Source organism: Micropterus salmoides, unplaced genomic scaffold (assembly GCF_014851395.1).
Source record: "Micropterus salmoides isolate LMB-PRFRI ecotype aquatic unplaced genomic scaffold, ASM1485139v1 Ms_hic_scaffold_17, whole genome shotgun sequence".
In the NCBI taxonomy this organism is placed as follows: Eukaryota; Metazoa; Chordata; class Actinopteri; order Centrarchiformes; family Centrarchidae; genus Micropterus; species Micropterus salmoides.
The window spans coordinates 4,243,316-4,266,475 of NW_024040817.1; the positions used below are offsets into that span (position 1 = coordinate 4,243,316).

The 23,160-nt window shown below is 40.1% G+C and overlaps 3 protein-coding genes across 5 annotated transcripts in view; all 3 read left to right on the plus strand.

The window, feature by feature from the left end:
* The first annotated feature begins 2,133 nt into the window (after window positions 1-2,133).
* Window positions 2,134-23,160, plus strand: part of LOC119907525 — a 33,222-nt gene continuing 12,195 nt past the window's right edge. Inside the window, exon 1 of one of the 2 annotated variants that reach the window (XM_038725288.1) lies at window positions 2,134-2,388. Coding sequence is in view for 1 of the 2 variants with exons in the window: in XM_038725289.1 (XP_038581217.1) it covers window positions 18,561-18,575 (15 nt within the window). In the remaining variant the exon portion in view is untranslated. Of the gene's footprint in view, window positions 2,389-15,854; window positions 18,576-23,160 lie in introns of those variants that run through there. The other variant, XM_038725289.1, reaches the window with a different exon arrangement.
* LOC119907529 (gastrula zinc finger protein XlCGF57.1-like) lies at window positions 2,395-15,485 on the plus strand. 2 transcript variants are annotated; one of them, XM_038725296.1, is made up of 3 exons: window positions 2,395-2,581; window positions 4,419-4,604; window positions 11,600-15,485. In XM_038725296.1, exons 1-3 carry the CDS (start codon window positions 2,404-2,406, stop codon window positions 12,796-12,798), a joined length of 1,563 nt encoding a protein of 520 aa, XP_038581224.1. In that variant the 5' UTR covers window positions 2,395-2,403; the 3' UTR covers window positions 12,799-15,485. The 2 variants fall into 2 exon arrangements, with proteins under 2 accessions (XP_038581224.1, XP_038581225.1); XM_038725297.1 differs by lacking the exon at window positions 4,419-4,604.
* On the plus strand, window positions 18,570-22,500 carry LOC119907536 (zinc finger protein 91-like). The gene is made up of 3 exons (XM_038725305.1): window positions 18,570-18,753; window positions 18,897-18,931; window positions 20,263-22,500. Exons 2-3 carry the CDS (start codon window positions 18,916-18,918, stop codon window positions 21,267-21,269), a joined length of 1,023 nt encoding a protein of 340 aa, XP_038581233.1. The 5' UTR covers window positions 18,570-18,753; window positions 18,897-18,915; the 3' UTR covers window positions 21,270-22,500.

Sequence of the window (23,160 nt, forward strand, 5' to 3'; positions counted from 1 at the left end):
TTGACATTGAGAAGGCATATGATACTATGTGGAGGGAAGGACTACTTATTAAACTAAATAGAATGGGGTTTGAAGGAAGGATTTATAACTGGATACTAGACTTTTTAACAGATAGGAAAATTAGAGTAAAGGTTGGATCAGAAATTTCTACAGAGTTTAAGGTAAATAATGGCGTTCCCCAAGGGAGCGCAATTAGCCCTATATTATTCAACATTATGATTAATGATATATTTTCAGATTTAGATGGACACATCAAATCAGCGTTATATGCAGATGATGGGGCCATATGGATGAGAGGAAGAAATGAGACATATGTGTTAGAGAACATCAGGAAAGCAATAGAGAAAGTAGAGAAGTGGTCATTCAAGTGGGGATTTAAAATATCAACAAGCAAATCCTGTTATATGGTGTTCACAAACAAGCGAAAGTGTCATGTAGAAAAGCTTTTTCTATATCAGCAGCCAATGGAAAAAGTAAATGAATTTAAGTATTTGGGATTGTGGTTTGATAGTAAATACACATGGAAAACACACATAAAGCAATTGGAAACTAAATGCAAACAAGTTATTAATTTACTGAGAGCAGTGGCGGGATGCGACTGGGGTGCAGATAAACAGTCACTAATTGACATATATAGAGCATGCATGAGGTCATCAATAGATTATGGTTGCATAGTATATGATGCAGCAGCAAAAACAACATCGGAAAAAATTTATAAATTACAATACAGAGCCTTACGGATATGCATTGGAGCCATTAAGACAACTCCCATTAACACAATACTCATAGAAGCTGGAGAGACACCACTGGAGTGAAGAAGAGAGAAACTAGCGCGAGCATATTGGGTCAGATTGAAAGGAAGTGGGAAAGAAAACCCTGCAAAGGAGATAACAAAGGATTGTTGGGAATATTTCAAGTTTCAGGGGCATGGGTTTGGATGGACGGGGGAAAAGAGAGTCAGGGAATACAGAATGGAAGCATTAGATTTCACCACACCCAATCCAGTCAGTAACATTCAACCTTGGCTCTATCCAGACGTGAAAACAGATCTTAGTATACTGGAAAAGAAAAGAGGAAGTGGGAATACGGACTAGCAGCTATCTGAGAAACAGTTTCCATAATTATCTAAAAATCTATACAGATGGATCTAAAAACAAACAGGAATGTGTGGGAACTGGAATACATATACCAGAATTCAAAATAAATATCTCAAAACGATTATCAGATAGGCTATCTGTATATACAGCATACAGTTATTATAGCATTACAGTGGGTTGAAGAGGTCAGACCTGATGTGATATTATGCACAGACTCCTTAGCAGTTATTAAAAGCATTCAGTCAATGACATCTGTCAGAGAAGACCTACTGATAGAAATGTTTCAGAGCTTATTAAGATTACATCGGGGAGGGATAGATGTACAGTTTTGCTGGGTGCCAGCTCATGAGGGAGTAAATGGAAATGAGATTGCAGACAAAATAGCAAAAGAGGCATTACAAAAGGAAATAACAGTTCAAATACCTCTAGGAAAAGGAGAAGGAAAAACAGCCATTAAGAAGAAAGGTACTGAAATATGGCAGAAATGGTGGGAGGAAGACAGGAAAGGAAGGAGTTACTATAAAATACAAAAGTCTGTCAGTAATATAAATTATAGCGAAAGGAGCAGGCGGGAGGAAATTATTATGACCAGACTAAGAGTAGATCACACAGAACTGAATGGCACCTTGTTTTTATAGGGGAAAAGGAATAGTGAAAAGTGTGAAAACTGTGGGGTTAAAGAAAATGTTGAACATGTCATTTTGCACTGCACATTATTTGAGTTGGAAAGACAGATATTTCAAGATAGGGTTCAGGAAGCAGGGCGGGAATGGAATCTGATGGGGGTGTTGGGAACAGAAGGAGAAGAAAAGGGTGTAAGAATCACCAGGAAGGCATTGTTTAAATTTCTTAGAGACACTGGGTTGGTGAACAGAATATGAGAGCTCCTTATTGAGGTTGATAGCTGAGTGATATGATGTTACAGACTCCAGTACAGCAGGGGACGGTATGCACTTAAAAGTTGTTTAATCCGCCATTAAAGAAGAAGAAGAAGAAGAAGAAGAAGACGTGGTACCGGAAGCGCTTTAACTTCCTTTGTCAACACGCTAACGTGTTCGTGTGTTCCCTTAGTGAACTAGAGCCTGTATGTTTGGATAAACCTTCTTTTATACAGTCAGTGGGATAAACGTGTTAAAGTGGAAACTTTGGTTTCGCCTCAGACTCATCTCCTGTTAGCCACGAATGCTAACTGAAGTTAGCTTAGCTTGCTAGCTGGAAATAGACGGAACTCGGCCACACAGCGCTGGTTGGAGGAACTCTGAGTCCAAACTGTGTTTTTCATTTGTTTAAAATGTCTAAAGCCCAGATGCTGAGAGGTTTTATCAACCAGCGACTAACTGCGGCTGCTGAAGAGATATTTGGGCTGTTTGAAAGAACGATATCAGAGTACGAGGAGGAACTCTGTCGTTCCAAAGAGGAGAACCAGAGACACAGGAAACTACTGGACGCTGTTTTCCAGCCTGAAGTCCGGTTACACAGAGCAGGTTTGTCCTCTTTACTGCTTATTCTCACTGCAGACTGCTGCAAACCTGCTGCCACTGAAAGATTATTGTGCCCATAATCTGAGTTTTACGGTAACGACAGCCAGGGTTGGGAGGATTACTTCAAAATGTTATCAGGTACTAATTGTTAAAAAATGTAATCAGTAACATCATCCAAGTACCACAAAATAAAAGTAATGTAACCTGATTACTTTTGGATTACTTTGAAGCCATAAAGGCAAATGAAGCCAAGAGAGTGTCAACTATGCGTTTCTGCTCAGTGTATTTTTAGAGAAATGTGTACAAAATCATTCCCATGAAATCAAAATCCCTGTTTAAATGTTTTTATGCTTTGCACTATGTCACCACTATGGCAGTATCTGGCCCATCCGTGGTCTCAGTGTTTCCCCTAGGATGGAGTTGTAGCAGCTTCACGTGAAGCGAAAACATTGCTCAGTGCGTAGAATGTGTGAATATAAAAGTGCAGAGATAAGATGCTTGCCTTTGGTTTGGGAGACCTGGGTTCGATTCCCACTGTGAGACACCCACCATTGTGTTCCTGAGTTGCTCCAGAGGCGTGCGACCTCTGACATGCATAGCAATTGTAAGTCGCTTTGGATAAAAGCGAAATGAATAAATGTAATGCTTTTGCTGTATTTAAAAGCACAAAGACAGGGAGGGACTTGTTGCAGATATTGATTGGGGTTTTCAGTATCCAATAGCACTGAATATGCGTTCTGCCCCCAGCCTGTCAGGCAGACTGCGCGGACTGGTTCAGCTCTCAGTGAGTAAACTCTGCGGCCGAACCGGAACCGAACTTGGCCTCCGAAACCGACAGAGGCCAATTTTGACAACAGGGAATACAGGACTGAGGTGGTTTTCTTGCCGGATTTGACTCTTTGCACATCCGGGACTGACTCATCTAACAAAGGGCAGCTAGCAGCACGGCTAACCAAGCTAACTAGCTACAGATACAGTTAGTGGTTTACAGTGTTTCCCACAGGATTTTAAGAGACTATGGTGGGTGGACCTCGGACCCTCTTTACTTTTAATGAACACATGTCATATGTTTTATACTTTCTGTGAATATGATTTTATCCAATTAATTAGTTCCATACTGTATAGACACCTTATTTTGAATAACGGATGTTGTCACATGTGTATCCTCGCGCTAAATTCATCAAGTCCGACCCAGTTTCATAAATTATGTTGTATGCAGTTTGTCTGTCACGTAACATGAAGACTTCACAGCCTCTCTTCCGGTTGGACTCTCATACTGTAACACTGGTCTTTGTAAAGAGAGAATATGGCAGGAGTTGCTAACCTGTCTTTCAGCTCGAGCTGGTCCGTTACAGTTACCATAAAGGCTATCATATGTGTGCACTCCAAATTTATTTGCAGCTAGCTTAATCTCCTTCTCAAAAACGAGTGACAGAAACAGACTGTTAAGGTTACTGTAGTTACTTTAAAAGAAAGGCGGTTGTCTGAAGTCGGATGCCAAAGTGTGTGAGCGTGTGAGCTTACAGCAGTGCGGAGCAGCTCCCACAAACGCAACGTTAGAGGTCTGAAACGTTATTTTGAGGTGTAAAAATATTTTTGGTTCAGCCTATGCCGGAGCAAATTAGACTGTGGTGGGCCACCACGGTCTTGTTAATTAATCGAAAACAGTGGGTTTAGCAAAAAGTAAATGTATCTGTTCATCAAGAAACTCTGTAAATCACCTCGATACTATATTCCCTGTTGATCTCTGTGTTCGGTCCTGTTCCTGCTGTGTTCACTGGGAGGCTGCTGATTTTTTTTTTTGAGGGACATAAAACATGTTTTTTCTTATTCTCCACAGACGTCCAGCAGCTGTTGGTGAGTAAAGAAGAGGTTCCACCTGAGCAGCAGCAGTGGAGCCCCAGGCTGGACCAGGAGGACCCACCAGAGCCGTCGCACATTAAAGAAGAACAGGAGGAACTCACGACCAGTCAGGAGGGAGAGCAGCTTCCAGAGCTGGAGGAGGCTGATATCGCCAACTTCCCAAGTAAGTTACTGTAGTGAATGGGTCTTCCTCTATGTTGTTGTCCTCTTTTGTTATATTTCATAAATGTTGCCAATATGTGGGTCAATAAGCTGTAGACTGAAGACGCTGTGTACCTGAGTCTCTGGGAAAATGACAATATATCTAAATTGAACGTTACGAAGCAAACAGTGCCTGTCTCTAATTTAAGCACAAAATCACAATATATTCCACATGCTTTTCTGCAATGTTAGTTTACCTGTCCCAAGTCTTCAAACAAGTCTCAGGATTCCTCTCACGGATTGACCTCCAAGATCCACATCAGTCTGGTTTTAAGGTTGGCCACTCTATTGAAACTGCTGTTCTATGTGTAACAGAAGCCCTAAGGTCAGCTAACGCTGCAGCCCAGTCCTCAGTTCTTATCCTGCTTGACTTATCAGCTGCCTTTCAATCACAGGATGTTGCTATCCGCACTCTTAGCAATGGGCATCTCGGGCAGAGCTCTCCTGTGGTTTGAATCCAACCTCTCTGGGCGTTCTTACAATGTTTTCTGGCAAGGACAGTTATCTTCCTCCCACTGCCTCTCCACAGGGGAGCCCCAGGGCTCAGTGCTAGGGCCCCTTCTCTTCTCAATTGACACCACCTCACTGGGGCCGATCATTCGCTCACATGCCTTCTCGTACCACTGCTATGCAGACGATACGCAACTCTACGTATCCTTCCCGCTAGACGTCCTTTTCAGACCATGTTGCCCGTTTGCTCTATGCAACATAAGAAAAATAAGGCCCTACCTTACACAGTATGCCACCCAAGATCTGGTACAGGACAGGATTATGTCTCAACTCGACTACTGCAATGCCCTCCTAGTGGGTCTATAAATGGTTCAGAACTCAGCAGCATGTCTAGTTTTTGATCAGCCCCAAAGGAGTCATGTCACTCCATTACTCAGTGACCTCCACTGGCTACCCGTGGCCTGGAAGTAACATTAATTATCTACATTTCTTTACTACCTTCGCCTCCAGTGTTGAGAGCATCAGGTAAAAGCTTAGGCTAAACTGGTGTACGGCTCTGTCCTGGATACATACTGCACATCCTGATAGTTAGATAATAATTTACTTTTCAGATGAGTCTGAAAAACTTGTTAGTTAGGAAAGGACGGTGGTGACCATGGAGCAGCTGATGTTAGTTAAGCAAATGAATGATGCAAATTAGTCATTTTATGCTAATGAGGAGACGTTTCTTTAGGATTTCAAAGTACAGTTGAAATGTTTGGTAATTATACAGAAGGGAGGTTCACACGTTGCCTATTTTTTATAATACTTTCTACTAATAAATGTCAAAAGTTGTAAATTTAGACACAAAAGGCAAACATGAATAAACCTATTTAAAATGATTCTGACATTATATCTACAGGGTTGTTCCTGCTATATGGCAGTAAGGCCCGAAACAGCTCGGGGGCTGTGCCATGAATGTAAAATAATTGTGGAGAGCATCAAAACTAACAAGTTGGCTTTTCCCAGATCTAATGGTTATAGCTCCTCCCCAGAAGACTTCTTTAGCAAGTTTAGCTTTTTGGTTGTTGTTTATTTATAATCTGCTCTAGCTTTTCCAACTTCTTGTATAGATATGGAAAATAATAATGGTCCACAATTACACGAAATTATATATATTTATTTACTGGAAAACACAATTTTCTGGGGTTAGGACCCCCATACCCACCCGCCCACATTTGTTTGCAACATGTTGTCTCATGAAATTTTCACCAGATGTTGGTAACAACCCAAGTAATCCATATATACAAAGAAACCAAAACAAAGAAGTTCAGAAATAAAGTTATGTGTAATAATGTGAAATGACACAGGGAAAATGGGAATAAGTTTTTAGGGTGATGTGCAGTGCCAGTTCTCCTCCAAACATGGTGTGTATTATGGCATCCAAAGTGTTAGGGCATTAATAATGCTGCAATTAAGATACTGTAGAATTTCCAGTTGCTCTCTTGTGGTACCATTGTTATGGAAAATGTAAAAATCTGATTCATCCTAATCTGCTGTTTGCTGGAGTGGCATGTAGTACAGTATCAAAAGTGAGTACACTCCTCACATTTATGTAAACCTTTGATTTTATCTTTTCATGTGACGACGCTGAAGAAATTACACTTTGCTACAGTGTAAAATAGTGAGTGTACAGCTTGTATAACAGTGTAAATTTGCTGTCCCAAAATAACACATCACACAGCCATTAATTAATTTGCTGGAGTGGATGTAGTACAGTATCGGACAAAAGTGAGTACACTCACATTTTAGTAAATGTTTTATCTTTTCATGTGTCAACGCTGAAGAAATGACACTTTGCTACAATGTAAAGTAGTGAGTGCTACAGTGTAAATTTGCTGTCCCCTCAAAATAACACATCACACAGCCATTAATTTCTAAACTCAGGTCTGAGTGGACAGATTCAAGGAAAGGTAGTGTGGTGCGGTGATTTTAATTCTCATAATGTATTATGGGGAAGCCTGAATACAGGTGCAAATGTTGTGATTATTGAGGAGTTTGTTGAATTGAATTCGCTTGTTTGCGTTAATGATGGTAGAGGTACAAGATATGACTGTTGTAGAAACACAGAGAGTTCTTTGGATTTAACATTTGTATGGAGTGGAGTGGCAGGTATTACATCCTGGGAGGTGTTAAGTGACTCACCTATGGGTAGTGATCACTTTCCCATAATTACAACAGTTGGAACTGATGTAACTAAAGAAGATGAAGTGCAGGTACCAAGATGGAGGTTAGATAAAGCCAACTGGGAATTATTTCAAGTTTTAGCTGATAGGCAGTGTGGTGAATTAGATGAAAGGTGTTTGAATGATGTGGAATTACTTAACTCTGAACTTGTGTCTGCTATTCTGCAGGCAGCTGAGGTCTCAGTTCCAAAGTCTGGTGGAAGAGGACTTAAAAAGTCCATACCATGGTGGAGTGAGCAGTGTAGTGCTGCAATTAAAGAGAGAAGTAAGGCATTTGAGCAGATAAGGAAGAATCATACACTTGAGGCTTTAGTCCAGTAAAAGAGAGCGCAGGCTGTTGTTAGAAGGACTGTTAGAGCTGCTAAAAGGGCTTGCTGGGGGGAGTATTGTAATACTATTGGGAGAGAAACTAAGCTGTCAGATGTCTGGGGAGTTATTAGGAAAATGAATGGTATAAAAAGGAATTATTCTATGCCTGTTTTGTTTTGTAATGGGCAGGTTAGTAATAATGAAAAAGCAGAGTTGTTGGTGGAGACTTTAGTTAAAGTGCACAGTTCTGAGAACTTGTCAGACACTGCCAAGTGCCGTAGAGAGGAGGCTTTAGCTGAAAATCCAGGAGTTAGTGTTCAGAAGAGAGTCTGAAGTCGGGACCTTGATATGCCTTTTTCACTTTTTGAATTAAAGAAAGCCGTCTGTAATGTGAAGCAATCTACGCCTGGCAAGGATGGTATTTGCTACTCTGTGCTTGGACATTTAAGTGACAGGTCTCTAAATGCTGTCCTGAAGCTTTTCAATTTGGTTTGGGAAACAGGAAGGATTCATGGTGGAAACAGGCAGTCATAGTGCCAGTGCTGAAGCCTGGTAAGAGTGCAACTGATCCTTCTAATTACAGGCCCATTGCGCTTACCTCGCAGTTAGGAAAAAACGATGGAGAGAATAGTAACAGATAGGCTGACCTATTATATGGAAAGTAAAAACTTCTTCCCTTTTCAAAGTGGTTTTCGTAGGGCAAGAAATACGACGCAATTCTATGTTTGGAGTCAGAAGTGAGAAAAGCCCAAACAAACAAAGAAATAGTGGTGGCTGCCTTTTTTGATACAGAGAAAGCTTTCAATATGTGATGGAAGGAGGGATTGTTGATGAAGCTTGAGAAGCTTGGTATTGGAGGTAAGCTTTCTAATTGGGTACTGGATTTTTTAAAGACATAAAGACATCATATTAAAACTTTACGAGCAAAAGCTGGAACAAGTGAGTGCTGTGAAGTTTTTGGGAGTTATATTTGACGAGAAACTTAGCTGGAAGCGGCACATAGAGTATGTTCAAAACAAATGTAACAAAGTTACAGGGTAATTTGTTGACGTGTTTGTCTGGTCAGGACTGGGGAGCTGCGAGAGGAGCGTTGTTGAGGATTTACCAGGCTCTCATGAGGTCTTCCCTTGATTATAGCTGTTTAGCCTATATGGGAGCTGCTGAAAGTCATTTGATGAAGAGAACAGTCACAAGGGTTGCGTATTTGTTGCGGAGCTTTTACATCGTCTCCTGTTGCTGCATTGCAGGTTGAGTCTGAAGAACTTCCAATACGGTTAAGGAGAGTTAAGCTAATGTGTGCGTACTGGGTCAATTTCCAGGGTCATAGCTGTGTTCACCCAGCAAAAGCTATTTTGCAGGATTGTTGGGAACATCAGGAGTCTTGTCTACTGTGGATTGGGGGTATTAAAGCTCAGAATGTAGACCTGACACAGTTTAAGTTCAGTTCGACTGTGCCATGTTCATCTATACCTCCATGGTTGTTTGTTATGCCAGTAGTGGACTTGCAGCTACAACTGGCACTGAAAAAGAAAAGTAGGGGTACCCCAGAATGGCTTGTTGTTCAAAATTATTTTGAGGAGCACCTTGTACTGTATACTGATGGGTCTAAAGATCCCAACAATGGCAGAACAGGAGCGGCAGTGAGTATTCCACAATATAACATAACAAAAAAGAAGAACTTCTGATGATCTTGCAGTGTATACTGTTGAACTCACTGCCATTGCTTTAGCTCTTAATTGGGTGCATATGAATTACATTGGAGGCATAAACAGAGCTGTAGTTGCCTCAGACAGTCAAGCTGCGTTGCAGACATCTTTACTGCGTGCAAAGAAATGTGGGAGGGGGTAGGTCTAGGGATGGCAGTGCTGACACATTTGAGGATTGGCTATTCAGGTCTCAATTGATCTTTGTTCCGTATAGGGAAACATCAGACAGGAGCCTGTGATTATTGCGGTCAGCCAGAAACAGCTGAGCATGTCCTAATAGAGTGCAGTAATTACATGGAGGAGCGTAATTGTTTAACATCAGTCCTCCATAAGGAAGGGAAAGCGCTTACTTTAGTTAATCTCTTAGGAGATGTATCTAAAAGTGTTAAAAATCAAGTTATGAGGTTTCTCAAAAACACGGGGTTGTTTTACCGTATTTAATATGAGCATATTTATACCATAGGTATAGGTGTGCATAGGTGAATAATTCCCTCTGACTATTCTCGACGACCACACTGCAGTCCGGTAGGTGGCGGTAAATGCACCTTAAGTTGGTTTGCCAACCGCCAGCTAAACTCTAAAAGAAGACGTGGTACCGGAAGCGCTTTTACTTCCTGTGTCAGCACGCTAACGTGTTCGTGTGTTCCCGGAGTGAACTAGAGCCTGTATGTTTGGATAAACCTTCTTTTATACAGTCAGTGGGATAAACGTGTTAAAGTGGAAACTTTGGTTTCACCTTTCATCTCCTGTTAGCCACGAATGCTAACTGAAGTTAGCTTAGCTCGCTAGCTGGAATTGTCCAAACTGTGTTTTTCATTTGTTTAAAATGTATTCTCACTGCAAACTGCTGCAAACCTGCTGCCACTGAAAGATTATTGTACCCATAATCTGAGCTTTACGGTAACAACAGCCAGGGTTGGGAGGATTACTTCAAAATGTTATCAGGTACTAATTGTTAAAAAATGTAATGAGTAACGTCATCCAAGTACCACAAAATAAAAGTAATGTAACCTGATTACTTTGAGTTACTTTTGGATTACTTTGAAGCCAAAAAGGCAAATGAAGCCAAGAGAGTGTCAACGATGCGTTTCTGATCTTCCATTCCCATACAATCAAAATCCCTGTTTAAATGTTTTTATGTTTTGCACGATTCATTTTCCTGTTGGTTTTTAAGACTATTTTGCAAGTCATTGGTTTAAAAGAGAAAAATAACACAAATTTATTAATCATATATAGCCTAATGATTCATTTAAACAACAACACAACTGATTAATTTTGTCCTTATAACATTTTAAAGAAGAAGAAGATACCTTTTTAGATTTAATTTTCCCGTTAAGGTATGTGCTGTTGGTGCGGTGATGGTGCAGTGGATAAGACGCCTGTCTTTGGAGTGAGAGACCCGGGTTCAGTCCCCCACTGTGACCCACCCACCATTGTGTCCCTGAGTAAGACACTTAACCCCTCGTTGCTCCAGAGGCGTGCAAATAGTTAAATGCGTGCAAATAGTTAAATGCATTAATTTGGTGCAAAATTAAGAGGCTATCTCTAAATAACTCTGCACTCTTGTAAACAATGTTGTGCTCTTGTAATCTATTTGATCATAAACGCATTGTATCGCTGTAAATGGTGATGAAACAGCAACAAAAGTCAACAAATGTATTTAATATTTTTCCAGCAACCCCAAATCAAAGAATAGAAAATAGAACAAGTAATTTTCCTAACATTTTATTGTTGTTTTTACTTTTAATGGACACATGTAATATGTTTTATACTTTCTGTGAATATGATATAATCCAATTAATATGAATTCCAAACTGTATAGACACCTTATTTTGAAAAACGGACGTTGTCACTAGTGGTGGGGGGAAAAAAGTGACAGAAACAGACCGTTAAGGTTACTGTAGTTACTTCAAATGAAAGGTGGTTGTCTGAAGTCAGATGCCAAAGTGTGTGAGCGTGTGAGCTTACAGCAGTGCGGAGCAGCTCCCACAAACACAACGTTGGAGGTCTGAAACGTTATTTTGAGGTGTAAAAATATTTTTGGTTCAGACTATGGCGGAGACAAATTAGGCCACCATGGTCTCCGTAATTAATGGGTTTAGCAAAAAGTAAATGTATCTGTTCATCAAGAAACTCTGTAAATCACCTCAGTACTATATTCCCTGTTGGTCTCTGTGTTCGGTCCTGTTCCTGCCGTGTTTACTGGGAGGCTGCTGAGCGCAGTTTTTTTGAGGGACATAGAACATGTTTTTCATTATTCTCCACAGACGTCCAGCAGCTGTTGGTGAGTAAAGAAGAGGTTCCCCCTGAGCAGCAGCAACAGTGGAGCCCCAGGCTGGACCAGGAGGACCCACCAGAGCCGTCGCACATTAAAGAGGAACAGGAGGAGCTCTGGAACAGTCAGGAGGGAGAGCAGCTTCCAGAGCTGGAGGAGGCTGATATCACCAAGTTCTCATTCACTCCTGTCCCTGTGAAGAGTGAAGAAGATGATGAAGAGAAACCTCAGTCCTCACAGCTTCATCAAAGCCAAACTGAAGAGAAGAGAGATGTAGACCATTTGAAAACAGAAACTGATGGAGAGGACTGTGGAGGGCCAGAACCAGCCAGGAACTTTAATCCAGATAGTCCTTTACAAGCAGATACTCATGACCAGACTTCACTCTGCTCTGAACCTGAGACTGATGATAGTTGTGATTGGGAGGAGACCAGGGAACCTCAGCCAGGTTTAAACCCTCTGCAAAACAATGAAGTACCTGTAAGTGATCAGGAATGTAACACTGGAGAAACCTCAGTTAGCTCCTCTGAATGTGCTGCAAGATTTGGCCACAAGGATCATCTGCAGAACCACAATGGAACCCAAACAGGAGTGAAACCATTTAGTTGCTCAGTTTGTGGTAAAAGATTCACAGAAAAGGGAAATCTGCAACGACACACTACAGTCCACACAGGGGAGAAACCATTTAGCTGCTCAGTTTGTGGTAAAAGATGCAAAGACAAGGGAACTCTGAGACGACACTCTACAGTCCACACAGGGGAGAAACCATTTAGCTGCTCAGTTTGTGGTAAAAGATTCACAGAAAAGGGAAATCTTCGACGACACTCTACAGTCCACACAGGGGAGAAACCATTTAGCTGCTCAGTTTGTGGTAAAAGATTCGCACGAAAGGGAAATCTTGGACCACACTTTGCAGTCCACACAGGGGAGAGACCATTTAGCTGCTCAGTTTGTGGTAAAGGATTCACAGAAAAGGGAACTCTGAGACTACACGCTAAAGTCCACACAGGGGAGAAACCATTTAGCTGCTCAGTTTGTGGTAAAAGATTTGCACAAAAGGGAACTCTGAGACTACACGCTAAAGTCCACACAGGGGAGAAACCATTTAGCTGCTCAGTTTGTGGTAAAAGATTCACAGAAAAGGGAAATCTAAGACGACACTCTAAAATTCACACGGGAGAAACCGTTTAGTTTAGTTTTGTGGTAAAATATTTACTCGGCTCCACAGTGTCAAAAGATACGCAAATGGTAAAAAATGAAGCTGCTTTTTGAACGTTGGTCAGAGTCAAAAATTTCAAAATCAACATTTAGGGCTGCACGATTAACCTAATTGCAGTCGCGATGTGGTCATGTGCGATTAAATAACTGCAAAAAGTGTGCGATTTAAGCAGAAAAAGTTATGCCGAGTTTTGCATGGCTGCCGAGAATTGCATGCAAAACTCAGCTACTGCTTTTAAACGCTATACTATCCTTCATGGGATTCATCAATGGTGACAAATGATTCGAAGTGGCCTATATAACCTTTTTTTTTTTTTTTGAACGTTTAGAGTTGTTAATATTTCGTTACACACATTCATTGAGAATCAGCTAAAATATGTGGTGATAACCGCGTTTGATCAATGAGCACAGCAAAGTGTCTGAAAAGGACTTTAAGAGGTGGATGCAGATTTCGCCAGAAGAGATGTTGTAGGCTACCTGCAGAGATTTGCATCCATCTCTCTTGTCAGCATAAATGAGCGTTATCAGCCGCGAGGTGCATGCAACTCTCAGCAGGCAGGAAGAATTCGGCACAACACCTGTTGCTCTGTGACAGAGACAGTTACAGCAACGTTACGTGTCGTTGGCAGCTAAAGCGGCACGACAGAAGAAAACAGGGATAAGATAAAGAAGATTTGGCTTTGGATCGCTGGCCAGTTAACGTTAGCTGTATTACTGCCTTTTGATTTTCAACTTTTCCTAAATCTATAAAGCTGATGTAAGTCACTTCTCGTCAACCGACCAATCACAGCCTGGACGGGGCGGGACATTATGAAAAGTTTATCGTACTACAGCAAATCATTAAATGTTGAACAATATGATTATTGACAAGTTAATACTTTTGCATTAACAAATTAGAGACCAATATAGATCATCTTGCTTGCAGAAGGATTAAATAAATAAAAACAACCCACAGAAATGAATCAGCTGTAACTGGATTTAATATTCAACTAGTGGTAAAATAGTAAACTATTAAATGAAATTATAATGAATATAGTAATATTATTCTAAATGTATACAATTAACTGAACATTATACTCTATATTTAAAGGGGACCTATTATGCTTTTTCATATTTTCTGTCATTACTATAATGTTACAATGTCAGATGTTCACGTTAAACACGGCCAAAGCTTCAAATAGTGTCAAAGTATTTAAAAGAAATCCCATTGAGCCAAAACCTCAGATATCTCCCTGTTCTCTGAATGCTCTGTTTTAAACAGTTTTTCTACTAACAGCCCTATTTCTGCAGCAACCTGGTAAACACGTAAAACAACGGCCAATCAGAAGACAGTGGGATTTGGAGGGGGGGCCTTAAAGAGACAGGAGCATCTACAGCTTGTTTCAGACAGAGGCTGAAATGAAGGCCTGCATGAAGAACCAGTATAAGACTTTGAATCAAGCAAAGCTGCCATAGAGGAGTCACAGAACTACAATATAGGGCTGGAAATGCAGTATAATAGGTCTCCTTTAATGTTATAATATTATGCTAATACAGTCATGTATACTAGTTCCTCCTCCAGGTTGTGGATAGAGCCTGTGCAGTGGACAGATGTAGATTTAGATCCAGTGTGCCAGTATTTGCTCCTTTTAGTCGTCTCCTCCGTAAAACATCACGCACCCCTTGTTCTGTTTTACTAAAGTTATTGTTATACATATTGGTTATTTAACTTTGTCCAAGTAGAGAAAAACATTTACCTTGACAATCAAGCAAGTAGACTCGGTACCATTTGTTCCCTTATAATGACAATATTGTCCACAATAATCGCAATATGACCAAATTGTGAAGTTTGTGTTCTAGGTCTTAAATAATTTAACAAGGGTCTTAAATTTTCAACATCCATGTAACACTAATGCTCATTGAAATGCTCCCGAGGCGCTTTGGAATGTTTTTTTCCTTGTTGAGAATTATTTTACAGCATTATAGCCAAAGTTGTTATCATTAATTACTAGAGCGATGGATAAGATTAACATTAAGTTGTCGGGTTACAGCTCAGTCCTGTACTGCACATCTCGATAGTTAAATTATAAGAAAGGATGTTGGTGACCACGGAGGAGCTGAGGTTAGTAACGTTAAAGCTAATTAGGTAAACTGGTCCTTTTAAGCTAATGAGCAGATTATTCTTTTGGGTTTTAATGTACACATGAAATGCTTGTAATTATACAGAAGAGAGGTGGTTCTCATGTTGCCTGTTTTTTATGTTAATTTCTACAAATGTATAAAGCAGTAAATTTAGACACAAAAGGCAAACATGAATAATCCTCTCTGTAATAATTCTGAGGTCATGTTAACGGTGTTTTCCTGCCATTATAAGGCGATGACGCTCAAAACTGCTTGGTGCTGCGCCATGAATTTAAAATCATTGTGGAGAGCAACAAAACTAATCACACAGATCTAATGGTTATAATTCAAATCCAGTAGACTTATTTAGCAAGTTTAGCTTTTAGGGTGTAGTTTATTCAGATCTGCTCTAGATTTTCCTACTTGTCATTCACAGTGGTGGTAATAACAGTGTTCCAAAATTATGTGGAATTGCATATTTCTGTACTGGAAAAAATTCTTGGGGGATGACGACCAAACCCCCTGCACATAAATACCATGTGAAAGCATGTTTTAATCCCCACGGACATTATTATTATTTGTAAATGTACTTGCTTTGCACCTGCCTCAACTTCTCTTCTTCCTGCGCTGTTAATTACGTAGCTTATCAAGGTCATCGTCCATCCTGGTGTTTCATTGTTGAAATTTACCACCCTAATTTTTAACACATTTATTTACTCTGCGCGTCTCGTACAAAAGTGAGTCCACCCCTCACATTTTTGTAAATATCTGATCATATCTTTTCATGTGACGACGCTGAAGAAATGACACTTTGCTGCAATGTCCTCACTTTAGTTGCCAGCAGTTTAGACATTAATGGCTGTGTGATGTGTTATTTTGAGGGGACAGCAAATTTACACTGTTGTACAAGCTGAACACTCACTACTTTACATTGCAGCAAAGTGTCATTTCTTCAGTGTTGTCACATGAAAAGATAGAATCAAATATTAAAAAAATGTGAGGGTTGGATTCACTTTTGTGTATATTGTATATAAATACAAGAAATAGCATTATACTGTGGTGGAAGAAATACCAAGTTTGTAAATTACAAATACCACACTGAAAATACTCCAATGCAAGTAAAAGTCCTGCATTGAAAACCTTAAGTAAGTATTATCATGTGGCGACCGACTAAAGGCTTACGTTGTACAAGGAAAAGAGATTTTGTGATACACATGAGAACCCACACAGGTGAGAAACAGGATATTTTCACCAGTGTAGAAAAAGTTGCATAGACGCGTGAATCCAATCTGAGGAGAGTCCTTATATCTGCTCAGTTTGTAGTAAGGGTTTTTGACAACACGTTTTGACCCTACGGGAGATTCAGCTGCAGTGTGAGAAGTATACTAAACTTTGATTCCTCCAAAATCACATATTACATATAGATATTTTGCTATCATATAATTTGTTATAAATGTTAGTTTGCTGTCCATGTAGAGTGAACTAGATGTCTGCGTGTTGATTATATGCTCTGATAATTATAATCCAACACATCTCTGTAGTAGCGTCCATGTTGATTCCACATTCAGACTTAAGAGCACATGAACACACACTGAGGAGGAGCACCTGAATGCACAGTGAGCCTCTTGCAATTTGCGACCCTCACCACTAGATGCCACTAAAACTTACACATTAAACCTTTAATGTACCGTACAGTCCAATACACCCTACAACTAAACAATGATTCTGCCCCAACATCCTGTTTTGGTCTGGGACAGGCCAGAGAAACTCGTCCTCTTCGTCCTCTTCCTCCTCTTCCTCCTCCTCCTCTCTGGTGTCCTGAACATCTTCACATCTCTCTGGATCCGTTGTTCCAAAACTGAATGGACTGACTCAGCCCTTTTATTTATCTATTGAAGGTTGTGATTGGTTTGTGACCAATTATGAATATTTGCTTCCACAATACACCAAGGCAAGTTTATTTGTATAGCCCATTTCAACAACAAGGTAATTCAAAGTGCTTTACATAAAACATAAAAGCAACATAGGGAAATTGAAAAAATACACATTCAAATTATTCTGCCCCAGCATCCCGTCTTTGGTCTGGGACAGGCCAGAGAAACTCGTCCTCTTCCTCCTCTCCCTACCGCACTTCCTCCTCCTCCTCTCTGGTGTCCTGGACATCTTCTTCACATCTCTCTGGATCCGTTGTTCCAAAACTGAATGAACTTACTCAGCCCTTTTATTTATCTATTGAAGGTTGTGATTGGTTTGTGACCAATTATGACTCTTTGTGTTTCCACCTGGGTAGCTGTGAGCTAACTGAGCTCAACCTGTGCTGACTTGAGTGAACAGTATTGAATGTTAGTGCTTTCTAAATGACCACATGGTGTAGGCAATGAGAAATGAAGGGATTTGTGTGTAGAGTTTTGCAGAGACAGTTCAACAAACCTGAATCATGTGTTAAAGCAGTTTAGGGAAATGGGTGTGCTTTTTGACAAATGGCATTATGGTTTTATTATTATAGTTGAAAAGCCTGATTATTTTGTTTAAGCCTTCAAGAAAAACTGCAATTTACCTTTAAGACACCAGAGAACATGAACTGACATGTCATGTTCAGCAAAGTGCAGCATGACCTGCCGTCAGTCACCAAAATGTTGGATGGACACCAGAGAAAATAAAATCCTGGGGAAGTGTAGTACAGACTAAAGTGAATCAAACTAGTCTATTAATAATGTAATTTATTTAGAAGCTGCAGTCACACCTTTCACTGTATACTGGTGATTTCTAGTTACATCAGATCAGAAGTAAAAGTACTCTATTACAGGTAAAAGCAATGCATCTGTAAAAGTGTCTTTAAAATGTATTTCAAGTATTAAAAGGTACCTCCAGTGCAAGAACCTTAAAACCGTACTTAACTACAAATTTGAGGTACTTTTACTTTACTTGCGTCATTTATTTTCGTGCCACTTTCTACTTAAACTCCGCGACATCTCGGAGGGAAATATACTTTACATATGAAGTGTTTATAAAATATAATGTTTTGTTTTAAATATAAATGAAGTACTGCTGAAACGATTAGTCAATTAATTGCCAACTATTTTGATTGTATAAAAACATTTCATCGTTTCAGCTTCTCTCATGATAATTTGCAATTAAAATCACTTTTGTGTTTGATTATTTTCTGATGGACAGATGATACATAATTTTTATTTTTTATTTAGTTTATTTACTTACTTGTATATGTTGACTACCTCTGGGATGAACAGTGTTGTGTTGTCTAAAATAAAGAGAGTGCTGCTCTTTCTGCTTCTTAGTTCATCAGATAGGACTTTGTTCTTTCTACACAAACTTTTATTTTGAAGGTGTGGGAAGACGTGGTACCGGAAGCGCATTTCCTTCCTTTGTCAGCACGCCAACGTGTTCGTGTGTTCCCGGAGTGAACTAGAGCCTGTATGTCTGGATAAACCTTCTTTTATACAGTCAGTGGGATAAACGTGTTAAAGTGGAAACTTTGGTTTCACCTTTCATCTCCTGTTAGCCACGAATGCTAACTGAAGTTAGCTTAGCTTGCTAGCTGGAAATAGACGGAACTCGGCCACACAGCGCTGGTTGGAGGAACTCTGAGTCCAAACTGTGTTTTTCATTTGTTTAAAATGTCTAAAGTCCAGATGCTGAGAGGTTTTATCAACCAGCGACTAACTGCGGCTGCTGAAGAGATATTTGGGCTGTTTGAAAGAACGATATCAGAGTACGAGGAGGAACTCTGTCGTTCCAAAGAGGAGAACCAGAGACACAGGAAACTACTGGACGCTGTTTTCCAGCCTGAAGTCCGGTTACACAGAGCAGGTTTGTCCTCTTTACTGCTTATTCTCACTGCAAACTGCTGCTACTGAAAGAGTTCAAGGTTTTAATTGTCAAAAGAACAACAACAACAGCAACAAAGCAGTCAGTGGCAAAAAAAACTCGTGTTTTTCTGCTCCCTCCAACAGCAATGTTCAGACAATATGTATGAAAACAAACGCAGGTAAGAATGAGAGTTTTGTATATAACATTATATATTAAATAAAACATAACTCTGAGGTCGCAGGTGTACAGTGGTGATAAATCAAGTGTAATGTAGACGTGCTGTTGCGAACTGCTTGTGGACAAGACTGAACCAGGGAGCGCACATAAGGGCCTTTCTGGAAGTAACAGTAACATTTTGACTGAACACATGATTACTTTGGTCATAGATTTTGGCGGTCCTGGGACAAGATCTTCTCAAAAGGGGGTCCGTGGTTGAATCTGACATGACAGCTATATTCATAGGGTCATTACGTAACAAGCAACAAAGGCATTAAAGAAAAATATTTAAATCATTAATAACTTTAATTGCTTTGCTTTTCCAAACATCTAAAACCTCTTTAAATATAATGCTTTATATCTTTTTAAAAATGTATTTGTGGTTTTTTCTTAGACCATTTGCTTTTGTACGTGTAAAATCTTCCAGACAAGATAAAGAAGTTTATATATACAAAATATATGTATTCTTTTTACAGTCAATATTGTCATAAAAGACTGTCAAAATCTTGAAGAAATATCCTGCATCTAACCAAAGTAAGTGTTGTCCTCCACAGTCTAATTTGTTCCACCATAGTTTAAAAATGTACCGAAAATATTTTGACACATCTCATGATAACGTTTCAAACCTCTAACGCTGTGTTTTGTGGGCGCTGCTGTGAGCTCGCTCACTCACACACTTTGGCATCCGACTCGAGACAACCACTTTTCTTTATAGGTCACTACGGTAACGTTTACGGTCTGTTTCTGTCTCTCATTTGTAAAAAGTAACGCAGTGCTGTAAATATTCTGGGAGTTGGGATTATTTCAATTGTGGACTGCCTACATAGACATGCATGCATTAGAGGGCATGGCTTCCTTGCACCAATATGGAGGCCACTTTGACACATCGCACCAACGAACGGCAGCACTGCCAGTGTGGTATCTATATCTATGTTATAAGCGGTCAGAAACAAAATGGCTTCTTCACATTCTTGAGCAGTAAAACACTTTCATGTCTTCAGCTGAGAGGTTTATCTGAAAACAGGACTACAGGACTGGTGGGTTTACATGTGCAAATAACATGAACATGGAGTCGCAGCTGTTTTGATTGCAGTCATATAATGGCATTTCTGCTCGGACGAAATGCAAAGCACACAACACGCTTGTAGTCCATTTTAGTTTGAATAACTTCCAAATATGGTGTAGAAAATGTGCAGTGTTTCTTGCCATGTTTATTATAGAGGCACCAGAGGGTTGAGTGTTAACTGTATATTACTCTTTCCTAAAATGTGCATGTATTTCATTATTCTCCAGAAGTCCAGCAGCCGTTGGTAAGTAAAGAAGAGGTTCCCCCTGAGCAGCAGCAGTGGAGCCCCAGGCTGGACCAGGAGGACCCACCAGAGCCGCCACTCTTTACAGAAACTGATGGAGAGGACTCTGGGGGACCAGAACCAGCCCGGAACTTTAATTCAGATAGTAATTTACAACCAGTTATTCATGACAAGACCTCACTCTCCTCTGAACGTGAGAATAATGAGTGTTGTGATTGGGAGGAGAATTGGGAGGAACCTCTGCAGAAACATAAGGGAACCCAAACATTAGTTAGTTGCTCAGTGCTGTTTAGTAAAGAAGAGGTTCCCCCTGAGCAGCAGCAGTGGAGCCCCAGGCTGGACCAGGAGGACCCACCAGAGCCGCCACATATTAAAGAGGAACAGGAGGAGCTCTGGAGCAGTCAGGAGGGAGAGCAGCTTCCAGGACTGGAGGAGGCTGATATCACCAAGTTCCCATTCACTCCTGTCCCTGTGAAGAGTGAAGAAAATTATGAAGAGAAACCTCAGTCCTCACAGCTTCATCAAAACCAGACTGAAGAGAACAGAGGTGCAGAGCATTTGAAAACAGAAACTGATGGAGAGGACTGTGGAGCACAAGAACCAGCCAGGAACTTTAACCCAGATAGTCTTTTACAACCAGCTACTCATGAAACTAAAGACATCAGTGATTGGGAGGAGAATTTGGAGGAACATTTGCCAAAACGCAATGGAATTCAAACAGTACTGAAAGCATTTAGTTGCTCAGTTTGTAAAAAAACATTTCAATGGAGAGCTGATGCTGTGAGGCACATGAGAGTCCACACAGGGGAGAAACCATTTAGTTGCTCAGTTTGTGGAAACAGATTTGCACGAAAGGATCGCCTGAGACAACACTTGACTGTCCACACAGGGGAGAGACCGTTTAGATGCAATATTTGTGGTAAAACATTCACTCGGCTCTATATAGTCAAAAACCACGAGTGTGTTGGTAAACGCATCAGGAATAAATGAAGCTACTTGTTGAGAGAGAGACACAGTGGTGGAAGAAGTACTCAAAATCTTGAGCATTAAACACTTCAATTCCTGCGTTCTGATGAATTTTTCTGCACCAGTTTATGGTGATTGATTTATTTATATAAAGAGAAAAACAAAATTCAAGTGGCAGCTGATGATTCAAAATCTGTAGCCATAGAATATAAGTCAGTGCAACTCTCAGTCATTCTGGGCTGCTCTCTTATTTAACATCATCTTTGTGTCTTTGTTTGGGGAAGTAACCTCTTTAAATGTGACTGTGGCTCTTTTTCACCTTAATAATAAATAAATAAATTTTTATTCAGTGATAAACTCCTGGACTTTAGTAGCTCCTGTGTTTCAGCACATTTTCTGCTCATGTTCAAAACTTACTGCACATTTAGAGTCTCTCCCACAGATCTGTGTTCTCTAACAGGTACAGAATAAAGGCAGAATAATGCCAGACTAACGTCATCATTTAATGAGAAGTCTACCTGCCCTTTACTCTGCTGTGCATTACGTCATTGATCCGCTGGTAGTAACGTTTTCCCTTCAGACTGACACAGTTTGGGGTTGCATTTGAAACCAAAAGTAAATGAAACACTTCTGAACAGGCAGAAATCTCATCACAGATCCACACACATCAACTTCCAGTGCAGCTCACAGTCCTAAACAGAGCATCTAAAAAGGTCTGGACTCACAGTGCGTGCGGGTCCAGCTGATCACAGCACACGCCGGTGTCAATCAGCTGGGCGGAGTTGATTTGCTCCTTGAGTCTTATTAGTTATACATTTGTATTTCACTGCTTGAGAAAATGAATGTGAGTCTCGTCACACCCCTACTATTAAGCTTTATCAGATGCCTTTTTTCGAATCCTGCTCAACTTCTCACAAAGTTTATGTGCTCGTCAATGTCAGTTTTAGACCAATCGCAGCCTGGGAGGGGCTGAATAATATAAAAACTTCGAGGTGCTATGCAAACTTTCAATGTTGAACTCATTGTTCTGCCTTGATGGGGTTATTATTGACGAGTTAGAAATTAGCATTAACACATTAGAGACCATTTTCTTGCGCAAAGATTTAATATGTGTACAGTGTGTGTATTATCTGTAATTTGTGTGTATTATTTGTGATGAAGATGCTCTTTGTACAGTCTGTGAAAACAAATTTCCTCCACAGAGGACTATAAAGAATGAATCTGAATCTAATCAATAAAAACAAACCACAAAAATGAAACTACTCTAATTGGAATTAATATTATATAGTAGTAAACTATACAGTATACTTATTATGAAATGATGATGAATTATAGTAACAAATAATTCAGTGTTGCGCCATGTTATGTTTATTTTCCAGCTTTTTTGTCCTCTACCAATCTAACCTTTGACTAATGCCGAAGTTGGACATCAATCGATTAGTCATTGGGCTACAAAAGATATTTCTACATGTATAGAAAGCTCCTTTGAGACATTGCCACATATCCTGCGCTCTTGGTGCATTGTGTCTATGTCAGTTACCTGTGGCAGTTAGTTTGACTTGTGACCGGCTTGCGTCATAAACTAGCCGCCAGGGAAATGTAGATTAATAATGCTGGCGAGGATACCAGCTGCAAACAGTGCGTCTCTCTCCTCTGGTACCAAGATTGATGACAGATACTGTATCCAAGACAGAAGTACGAAGCAGTAAGTCTACTAACTTCCGGTGGTTATGCTTATTCTCTTGGCCTTGGGCACATGTTGGTGCAGGGTTCTGATGAGCTGTAGCTTGTGCTCCAAATGTTGGTGGCAATTAAAGAGTAAATATTGATCTGTGTGTGTGGGTTTCCTCTTTAATGTCAACTGTTTTTGCTGTGCTCCTGTTAAATTTTATTTAATTTATAAGTTCAGTTAATT